This window comes from Triticum urartu, chromosome 5 (assembly GCF_003073215.2).
Source record: "Triticum urartu cultivar G1812 chromosome 5, Tu2.1, whole genome shotgun sequence".
Taxonomy (NCBI): domain Eukaryota; kingdom Viridiplantae; phylum Streptophyta; class Magnoliopsida; order Poales; family Poaceae; genus Triticum; species Triticum urartu.
Window position 1 is genome coordinate 195,605,809 of NC_053026.1, and position 11,469 is coordinate 195,617,277.

General features: G+C 44.7%; 1 protein-coding gene across 1 annotated transcript; it reads right to left on the minus strand.

Moving 5' to 3' along the window:
- Positions 1 to 6,095: 6,095 nt before the first annotated feature.
- LOC125508376 (probable glycosyltransferase 3) lies at positions 6,096 to 9,156 on the minus strand. The gene is made up of 2 exons (XM_048673073.1): positions 7,538 to 9,156; positions 6,096 to 6,343 (listed from the first exon to the last, which is right to left on the minus strand). The coding sequence occupies exon 1, from the start codon at positions 8,935 to 8,937 to the stop codon at positions 7,600 to 7,602; it is 1,338 nt and encodes a 445-aa protein (XP_048529030.1). The 5' UTR covers positions 8,938 to 9,156; the 3' UTR covers positions 6,096 to 6,343; positions 7,538 to 7,599.
- Between the last annotated feature and the right edge of the window lie 2,313 nt (positions 9,157 to 11,469).

Below are 11,469 nucleotides of genomic sequence, written 5' to 3' on the forward strand. Positions count from 1 at the left end.
ACTCCAAAAATTCTGAAAAATTAGGAAAGCCTGAGAAATTTGTTTATTAATATTCTCAAAAAGAATCAATATTTTATCACACTTCTGTTAAAAATAAGAATTATTTTCCTGAGCGTAGAAGTTTCTATTTTTCAGCAAGATCAAATCAACTATCACCGTAGCCCATCCCAAAGGTCTTACTTGACACTTTCTTGAAACAAAAGCTATAAAACATGGTTACTACAGTAGCATAATCATGTGAACACACAAAAACAGTAGGTATATGATACGTCATTTTGCATCATGTTTTCCTACTATTCTTTATGATGTTTTTATCCATAATAATGCTTTCTGAAGTAATTCTAATGCATTTCTCTCATAATATGCAAGGTATACACAAAAAGGGGAAATTCCGGTAGCTAAAATCTGAACCTGGAAAAGCTACGTCAGGCTACCTATTCTGCACAACTCCAAACAAGGTGAAACTTCATGAAGAATGTTTATGAAATATATGAAGAATATTGAAGCAAATAAGTACCAGAGGGGGGCCCACCAGGTGGGCACAACCCATCTAGGCGCGCCGGGGAGCTCAGGCGTGCCCTGGTGGGTTGTGTTCACCTTGGCCCACCTCCGGTGTCCATCTTCTGGTATATAAGTCATTTTGACCTAGAAAAAATGAGGAGAGAACTTTCGGGACGGAGCGCCGCCGTCTCAAGCTGGAACTTGGGTAGGAGCACTTTTGCCCTCCGGCGAAGCGATTCCGTCGGGGGACTTCCCTCCCGGAGGGCGAAATCATCTTCGTCATCATCACCAACAACTCTCCCATCTTAGGAAGGGTAACCTTTATCAACATATTCAACATCACCATCTCATCTCAATCCCTAATTCATCTCTTATGTTCAATTTTGTTACCAGAAATATACATAGCGATACGTGAAAAGTGTTTACATAGCTTTCTAGCTAATAGGTGAACGCAATGTATATCTTGACCGAGTGGACAGATCAAGCCGTAGTTGACCAGGAGGTGCCAGGCTTTAAACCCCTCCATGAGGATTTCTTTCCATCTTATTTTTCGTATTTGCGGTCTTTTCTATGTGATTAAATAAATATAAGAGGTTTCTGTAAAGAAAATCCTCGCGCACGGAGTACCCCAGCCCTTTTCTGTTCTCAACCACTTACAAGTGGGTCACTGACACGCTAGCACGCCACGCAGGCTGGACGCATGTTCGGATACGGAAGAGACACCGTATATACATAACCGGGCAAATTCAAGGATCATTTTTTTGTATTTTATAATTTTAGACACCAAACTAATCACGCAGGACAAGTTGAGACAACTCCAGTATATTTAACTCAAACTGAAGACGATCCATGTAACACCAATGAAGAAAAGAATGCTTCACCTGACCCAAGTGAACAGGGTGGCGGCCCTCGCAAGTTAGGATGACAAGCAGCTCCATGAATACGCTACACTGGCGGCGAATGCGTGAGATACCAGCAGTGGGTCACAACTTTTTTTTGCGAGAAAAATTTAGATCTATTCATCAACTGTCAATGTAACACAAAGAACACTAGAAATAAAATTTACATCTAGGTCTGTAGACCATCTAACGACAACTACAACACTGAAGTGAGCGGAACACGCGTCGTCGTCATCGCTCTTCCCTTGTCGGAGCCGGACAAACATTGTTGTACTAGACAGTTGAAAGTCGTCGCGCTAAGGCTCCATAAAACCAGCGCACCAGAACAGCAATCGCCGCCGATGAAGAAAAGCATAGACCAGAAAGATCCAACCTGCAAACACACAGATGTAGACGAACAAAGACCGGATCTAGTCGGATCCACCGAAGACAAACGCCGACCGGATCCCACGAGATCCGTCGAAGACAAACCTTCACACGCCTTCCAACGATGCTTGAAACATCACTGAGACGGGGCTAGACGGGGAGGACCTTATTCCATCTTCAAGAAGCCGCCGCCGCCTCATCTTCTTAAGCATGGCACAAACCTTAACAAAATTCAGAAAATCATCTAAAAATGGAGCCCTCCCACCGGCAAGGGTCGGGATCCACCATACCTCCATTATCCGACGACCATAGAAGATAAGACAGAGCGACGGCATCAGCGAGAGGCAAGAAAACCTTAGATGGGAGTTCGCACGTGGGCAGAAGCGAAAGGTTACGTTACGTACACGTAGCAGTGTGTCGCAACTGTTTTTTTTGAGCATCAGTACAGACATAAGCGCTCATATACACGCGCATACACTCACCACTATGAGCGCACACACGCACACCCTATCCCTACGAGTACCTCCGAAAGACTGAGCCGGCATATCATCTTGAGATTTTACAAAGTCACCGTAGGCGCCTCGTCGTCGACGGGAACGTCTCCTCCCACTGAAAGCGCATCGCCGGAAATCCTGAAATAAATCCAGAAACAATGCGAGCACCAGAATTTGAACCTTGATGGATTGGGAATACCACCGTTCACCTAATCATCCCAACCACAGATTGGTTCGCGGTCGGAACTGTTAGTGTGTGCAAGGTGTAACATTAATAACTGGAACGCCTGGACATCAGCTGACTGAGATTTACTTGGTCGCAGTCAGCAGCACATACACGCTGGTACGGTTTTGAGCTTGTTGTCTCATGTTTCTGATTTTTCTTTGGTGCGTGTTAGGTTGTGTGGCCTAGCAACATGGGCTCATATTGAGCTGTTGTGTGCGTACTACCGTGCGCATCTTTTTCTTTTTTTGCATATAGACCTTCAACTATGTATGTGTTAGGTTTGGTATATGATTTAGTGTCAAGCTGAACATATTCAATTTAGCTGCAAGTAAGTCGCCTAAATTTTTTATTTGGGTCAGTTAATTTTGTGTACCGTTTATCTTGCTTTGCGATTCAGGCTTTTTTTTCTGGTTTGTTCGCTGAGGTGTTTAGTCTGGGGCGCGCCTATGTATCATGTTCAGCAAGTCGAGCTTCCAACTCGCTGAAGCGCTAGTGGGCAGACCCGATTAGTCGAGACGCTTCACCGAGAGAATCTTCGGTCTCGCTGGATGCAAGATATAACGCTTGTGGTTTGGTCTATGGTAAATCGACTGACCCTATATTTGGGCCAGTCGATTCGTTAACAGGCTGAAGGCCATTACTATGTGCGGCCCAGCCTGCCCCTTTATACTTTTATTTTTTTTATTTTTTTATTTTGCTTTTATTTATTTATTAGTCTGTTTTGAAGTTTTTCATTTATGTTTATTTTTGAAATGTGGCCTGAATGTAAATATATACACACAAATCCATATAATATGTGCCAAAAATGCATCATAATAAGATTAATATTCGCAAATTAAGAAATTGTAATTTTAGTGCAAAGTCGTGTGGAAGTTTTACTTTTTATTTTTTCTTCGTAAAGGTAATACAAATGCTACTAATTCTGTCTCGTTCCCTTCATCCCATAATATAAGATGTTTTTTGATACTAGCGTAGTGTAAAAAAACGTCTTACATTATGGGATGAAGGGGTATTTTTAAACTTTATTATTAAATTGTGTTTTACTTTTATTTATTTTTAAGCGTAATAACAATGCCACTAATTCGTTCCTTCATAGGAAACTTAGTTTTAGTCAAAATTCTACTATAATATATTTATTCTTGCATATTTTAGAAAGCACAATTTATGTGTATATTGAGTGCAAATTTTGTCATTATTTGTCGTCGATTTTTCTTCATTTTTTAAAGAGTAATAACAATGCCACTAATTCATTCTTGCTTAACAAACTTCATTATTTTGTTTTTGTTTTTATTTATTTTTAAGGATAATACAAATGCCACTATCTACACTATAATATTCCTGTTATACCATATTTTTAAAAAGTGTGATTTTTTATATATAGTGTGCAATTTTTTTCATTATTTTTTTGCGTGTAATTTTCATCATTTGTATTTGGTTTTTTCCTATGTATTCTTGGTTAATACCACTGCACTTATTCAATTTTCATTAGAAAACCTAATTGCTTTGATTATGATTATGATTTAAATTTTATTTCATTTTATTTCTTCTGAAAGGTTAATAACAAATCCACTAATTTATTTTTTCTTATAAAACTTCACCTATTTCTTCTAAAAAGGTAATACCAATCCCATTAATTCATTTCTTCTTAGCAAACATTTTTTTTTGCAAAATTGCAGTATTATATGCTCATTTTTGCATACTATATAAATGCGCAATTTCTGTGTAAATTGTGTGCAATTTTATCGTTTTATTTCTTTTTAAAGGTTAATATCAGTACCCTAATTCATTCATTCTTCAAAAATGTTATTTTTCGCTTTTGTGTGTGTAAGCATACACACAGGTACTAAACTATATGTGTGTAGTAGAATGCAAGAAAAATACTATTATATGCCCATTCTTTGAATATTCCAGGAAGTGCAAAGTTGTGTTCAAGTTTTGAAGTTTTGTCATCTTCTTTCTTCTTAAATGGTTTCATTCTTCCTTAGAAAAGTTCACTATTTTTTTATTTTTTCTTTCTTCTGAAAAGGTATCATTCTTGCTTAGAAAACTTTATTATTATGATTTTTAGTTGTTTTATTTTCTTTCTTTTGAAAGGATAATACCAATGCCACTAATTCATTCGTCCTTAGTAAACATCAGTTTTTTCTTTGTGTTTCTATTCTATTTTTTGATTTTGATTTAGTGTTATTACATTTTCCTTTCTTCTTTAAGGGTAATAGTAATGGCACTAATTCACTCCTTAGAAAACTGTTTTGTTGCCAGACTTCAACTATGATATGTTTATTCTTGCATATTATTAAAAATGTGTGTGAATAGTGTACACATTTTGTCATTGTTTTTTTATTTTTTTAAAATTTCTTTCTTCTTAAAGGGCAACACCAATGCCACTAATTCATTCTTCTTTATAAAACATTGTTATTTCAATTTAGTTCTACTTTTTATTTTATCTTATTTTTCATCAAGGGTAATACCAATGATGATAATTTATTCTTTCTTAGAAAATTTATTTTTTCAGAAAATTTCAGTATTATATTCTTCCTTGGTCAGTTTCTGTCATGTTTTAGACTAAGCCCTGGAAATTGGTGGAATTCTGTATTTTGGTTGCAAAGGTTTGAGTTTCTGTTTTTTGTTGGGTATATGTCTTTGTTCATTGATACTTACTTGATTTTTTGTCATTGGATTTTCTTCAATATTTTTGTGTGCGGGGGATGTTTTGCGGTATCATAGTATTTTAGCTTGAAAACTATACTGATTTAGGTATGATTTTTGGCACATTCATATATCTATAGAGTAGGTTAGGGCAACTCCAACGCACGACCCCAAATGGTCCGCCCGTGTTCGTTTGGGGGTAAACAAACAGAACATGCGACCTAACACACAGGAGCAAATGGACTAATGTCCGTTTTCGATTCGCTTTCGACTCATTCCCGGCCCAATTTTGGGCCGCGTTTGCGTCGAAACGGACGCGCGCGGACGGGCGGAACGCATGCCCTTGTCCTCCCGACAAACCCCCTTCTGACCCTGTCGCAGTCGGTTTTGTGCTCATGCAATTGCAGTCAAGTTACAACACTTGCAGTTGCATACAAAATAGTGGACATGCAAAGTGGTTGTGGCACCCCGACCAGCGGTGGACAGATGCCTGCACGTGCTCCTAATTTGACCTACATTACTAGAGACAAAAAAGACAAAATTAAAAGTAAATAGTGTCAAAATATTATTCAACCAAAGCTTTCACTGTTCACATTCCTTTTTGAATCTCCAACTGTACATCGAGTTTTGTGCTGATTTTTTTCGGAGTTGTAGACACACTCTGCAGAAAAGTTGTCATGTAATTTCAGAATTTTTAGGAATGTTTATATATGAATTTTTGTGATTGATCTTACCTAATGCGAGATCCTATACTAGTCTCCCCCGTACGCACCCGGGTCACTGCCCACTATCTCCGGGAACCACCTGCACAGATCATTCAGGTAGGACCACACGGCCGCCGCAAATCGGCCCTATTGTTTTTTTAGATCAAAGACATCAGGGACGTCCAGCTTTAAATTAATAAAGCCCTCACACAGGCAGCGTGCACAAACATACAAACCAAACAGACGGAACCAAAGCTAGTCAACCATGGTCTAATGCATGCCACAAAAGGCAACGGCGACGATATAAAGTGCATTACATGGCATATCCAGCCAAGCTAACGAGCACACAGGCTCGGGGGTAAACCATGACCAAAAGGGCTGCCATCCCTATGAGGCAGCAGACGGAGGTGACGGGGCTCGAGACGTCGAGTAGACGGAGCGAAGACGTGCTAGAGCTTGGCGATGAAGATCAGAGTCCTGTTGTCTTCCCAGCGGTGCCCACTGCTGCAAAAATAAGATGCATTTGAAGATTACATCAGCGGGGTGAGAGGGAAACACTCCCTCAATAGTAAACTTGTTACGAATATGCCATAAGGCCCAAAGCATGGCCGAAGCACACGTCCACATGATCCGGCGTAGAGAGCACTGGACCGAACCTAGGGATGACACAAGCTCCGAGCGTGAGCGTGGATCCCAATCCACCCTGGCGGCCTCACGGACCGCGCTCCAAGCAAAGCGCGCCAAAGGACACCGGAAGAACACGTGGTCGGCATCTTCCGGGTCACCACACAAAGCACAAGGACCGGAAGCAGGGCCATTGCGCTTAGCTATATTTATAGAGGTAGGAAGGCGATCTTGGCAAAGTTGCCAGAGGAAAACCTTAATCTTGAGCGGGATTCGTGCCTTCCAAAGCCCCGTGGCTGCCGTAGGGGCATGGCCGCGGCACAACTCTCTGTAAAGGGACTTGACAATGAACTTGCCAGAGCCCGAAAGTCTCCAAGAAACCGAGTCTGCGGAGTCCGACAGACGCACATTCGCTATCAAAGCCCGTAGGCGATCCCAATCTTCCAGCTCCGGCCTCGAAAGCTCCCTTCTAAAGTAGATAGGGGGCGGTGTGGCACTAAGAGCCGAAGCAACCAGTTGATTGTGTTCAACAGCGATGGAATAAAGTTGGGCAAACTCCGACCAAAGAGGATGCTGGCTTATTCAAACGTCGTGCCAAAAATGTGTGGAGCGACCGTTATTAACCGAGAACCTCGCGCCCCTGGCAAAGTATGATTTGAGGGATTGGATGGAGTTTCAGAACGGAGACCCGTGAGGTGCAGCCTCAAAGAAATTCCCATGAGGGAAATATTTGGCACGAAGGAGATCAACCCAAAGGCCGGTCCCTCTCTGGAACAGCTTCCAGATCCACTTGCACATAAGCGTAATGTTCATCAGTTTAGAATTGATGATCCCGAGGCATGCGACACGGCTAGTGCACCACAAATACTCGTCTAAAATGAAACCATTCAACTGGAGGTAATTTAAAGTTTTAAAACTCATCTTAGAACAAAAATAAGCTTCAGAACTCTCTGTTTTTGATTTCGTCCTGGAGCCAAAACAACAAAGAGATTGACAACCTGCAGCAATCCTATTACTCCTGTCCTGTATTCAATTAAAACAGCAAAAAAAACGTGGCATCTTGCTGTGCCTAACCTGGAACTCCAACAGCAAAACCTCTGAAAAATCTTTCTCAGGGACGAGGGATTATCAGCCACTTAAGTTTCGATCTTGGCGTCCATCTTGAGAGACGCCTCCTTGTTCAGGAGCGGGCTCGCCGTCCGGTTCGCCACGGGCTTCACCTTGGGGTTGGTCAGCGAGCGGTGCCGGAAGCCGTAGAGCCTGAGCACCTGGTTGTCGGCGAAGTTGAAGGCGCGCTCCATGCCGGTGAGGCACTGCTCCACCGGGTAGTCGCCGTAGCTGCCGCAGGGCTTGCACCCGACGAAGTGCGTGATGAAGGGCCAGCGCTCGTCGCCGAGCCCCGGGTGGTGCTTCTCCATCATCTCCTCGTACTTGTCCACCAGCCCCGCCCAGAAGCCGTGGAGGTAGTACTGGTTCTCCACGTACACCTTCTCCATCCACCGCTCCTTCTCCGTGAGCAGCAGGTGGATGAGCGCCGACTGGTCGTCCGCCTCGAACGCCGGCCGGCCCGTCAGGCTCGCCGTCAGCACCTTCCCGGCCGCCTCGCGGACGCGGCCCTTGGGCCCCATGGGCGCCCACGCGTCCAGCAGCTCCATGGACCACTGGCAGTTCCGGAGCAGGAAGCTGCCGGTGTTGAGGGCCACCCAGGAGCGCTGCTTGTTGAGGAGCTCAGGGTAGCCGTGGATGACGAGGTTGCTCCCCTCGTAGCGGGAGAGCGGGATCTCGAAGCCCATGTCGGTGAAGAGCGCGTCGCTGTCCATCCACCACACCCACTCCACCTCCGGGTGCGACAGCATCAGGCGGCGCAGCAGTGGCAGCTTGGACCAGTAGCCGGAGAGCTCGCGGTCGAGGTGCACCATGTTGTGCACGATCTCGATGCCGTGGAGGCGGCAGTAGTCGATCTTGTTCTTGGTTGACTTGAGCAGGTAGTGGTCGCCGGCCGGGTTGTCGCACGGCCCCGGCGACGACCCGGTCACCAGCAGGATCCTCGGGTTGCCCCGCGCGTCGCGGGAAGGGAACCCCGGATTCTGGGACAGCCACTGCCGGCGCTTGGCGTTCCACCGCGTGATGCTGGGGCCGAGGGTGTAGTTCTTCTCCTCGACGACGGGCATGGCCGTCGAGTTGCCTGACAAGGACGCATCGACGACGAGCTGGTCCTCGTCGTCGGGGTCAGAGTCGGAGCGTATCTCGCGGAGAATGCGCTCGATGTCCTCGGCGACCTTGGCGTCGGCTGCCGCGTCGCCACCGCCGTCGCCGGAGAAGGCGATGAGGTTGATGCCGACGGTGCCGCGGAGGACGAGGATGGTGATGAAGCCGCATATGAGCGTGATCTTGACGTTGTTGATGGTCTTCTGCATCTGCTTGTTCCCTCCGCGCCCCGGCCTCCCCGGCCGCCCCAGCCCGCCGGCCGCCATGGCAGCAGACGCGCGTACGACCGAGAACTACTTAACTAGCTAGCGTAGCTTCTCCTCTCTCTCGATCCTGGCGCAATGGCTGGCTTGGGCCGGGAGCGCCTTGCTCCGAGATGTATAGTGTCTACGAGCTCCTCTGTGGAGACGAGGAGAGGAGGAGGGTTTTGGTTGGGATCGACGACGACGTGCCGGCTAGTGGGCGCCGACGCTTCCGTCTTCATCGATCGGAGTGCGGAGGAAGTCAGCGGCGCGCGAGTTCCGGGGAATATGAAATTGCGAGATCGGCAGTGGATGGCAGGCCAGCTTCGATTCCTGCCTCGTATTAGAATATGATGATACTCGCCGGTACGGCGCGTTGATCTGCCAAACTTTTCCGAGATCGGATGCATGGAAACAAGGCCGGTGTATTCATGTGCGTCGGTGCGTGTGGACGTTTCCTTCCGGCGTTTGGCCGAATCTGTGATTTGGGTGACATTTGGCGGCAACCCAGGAACGGATCGGGAGGAGTTGGTGGGTAGAACGTTGACTGCTATCGTTCTGTGTCAGTACGCATGAAGGGCCTCTCTTTTCATGAAATTTTTAGTCGTTATGTGGGTGACTCTTCTCAGAAAATATCATGTCGCTCTGAAAAAAATTGCCATCCACATACAACTAAAAATGCCGTCAAAATCGTCTTGTGTTTTTTCTCATGCTGGCGCATGAAGGGCATCTTTGATTTATAGGATTTTTTTAGAGTACATCAAAGGCTATATCATATTTGTATAGAAAAAGAGAAACAACTTTGTTTACAAGAGACCTAAGAATGATGCGAACATCACCGTAGGTACACCCGCACCAACATAATTACGTAGTCTACTCTTACGCAAATCTACGCAGCCCTACCACTCGCACACCGGCTTGTTTCCAAGCTTTGATCTCCTCTAGGATTTGTTGCGCCGGGATCACTATGCAAACGATGGTTGGCGGACAAAACTCGCACAATACTGGTGATCAACGGTTGTAGCCCACTGAGCTAATGGGATATAGGACTGCAATCTTCTGTCATGCGGAAACCGGCCATAAAATATCGTCCATGTAGCCGTGCTTTAGTGGCACTAGTCTTGTGGGTGTTATGACATGTTCCAAACGATTGAAAACCCTCGTGAGTTCAAACACATGAAACTTTACGATGATTTTGTTTGGACCAGAAGGGACCCTAAAGGGTTCGGGAGGAGGTCAGAAGACCTACAGGAGAGCCACGAGCTCACAGGGCGCGCCCCCTGAGCTCACGGGCCCCATATAGCTCCATTTGATCTAATTCCACCTCCACAAATTCACAAACATTCCCAAACCAACAGAGAGCAACCCAAAACACTTTTTCAGCCACTGCAAGCTTCTGTACTTCCATGATCCTATCTTGAGGCCTTTTCCGGTACTCTGCCGGAGGGGGAATCGATATCGGCGGGCTTCTACATCATCTTTGCTGCCTTCCGATGATGCGTGAGTAGTTCACCACAGACTTACGGGTTCATAGCTAGTAGCTAGATGACTTCTTCTCTTTCTTTGATGTTCAACACAATGTTTTCATCGACCTTCTTGAAGTTCTATCCGATGTAATCTTCCTTTGCGGTGTGTTTGTTGGGATCCGATGAATTGTGAGTTTATGATCAGATTATTCATTGAAAGTAATTGAGTCTTTTTTGAACTTTATTATGCATCATTGTTATAGCTTTGTATTTCTCTCCTTCTATCCGTTTGGTTTGGCCAACTATATTGATTTACCTTCAGTGTGAGAGGTGCTTTGTAATGGATTCAATTGTGCGGTGTCCTCACCCAGTAACAGAAGGGGTATCGAGACATGTATTGTATTGTTGCTATTAAGGGTAAAATGATGGGGTTTAATCATATTGCTTGAGTTTACTTTGTCTATATCATGCCATCTTCTTAAGGCGTTACTCTTTGTGTCATGAACGTAATACCATAGATGCATGCTGGATATCAGTCGATTGGCGAAGTAATAGTAGTAGATGCAGACAGGAGTCGGTCTACTTCTCATGGACGTGATGCCTATATACATGATCATTGCCATGAATACGTCATAACTATGCGCTTTTCTATCAATTGCCCAACAGTATTTTATTTACCCACCGTATGTTATGTGTTCGAGAGAGAAACCTCTAGTAAAAACTATGTCCCCCGAATCTACTTTCATCATATTATAAAAACCAAATGCTACCTTACTGTAATTTATTTACTTTTATTTTGTTTTGCAATTTATCTATCTACCTATACAAGATTTGACCCTTGCAAGTAACGAGTTCAAGGGGATTGACAACCCTCTTACCCGTGTTGGGTGCAAGTATTTACTTTTGTGTGTGCAGGTGATGTTCACTAGGGTTTGATTGGTGCTCCTTTTGGTTCGATAAACCTTGGTTCTCACTAAGGGGAGTACTTATCTCTACTATACTTCTTCTCCCTTTCTCTTCTCGGAAAATCTAAATGCAGCTCACAAGTAACAGAAATAATTTATGACGCCGTTGCCGGAGAGACATCATA

Excerpts from the sequence above, each read along its gene's own strand:
- LOC125508376 (XM_048673073.1), bottom strand. The coding sequence starts at position 8,937 with ATGGCGGCCGGCGGGCTGGGGCGGCCGGGGAGGCCGGGGCGCGGAGGG.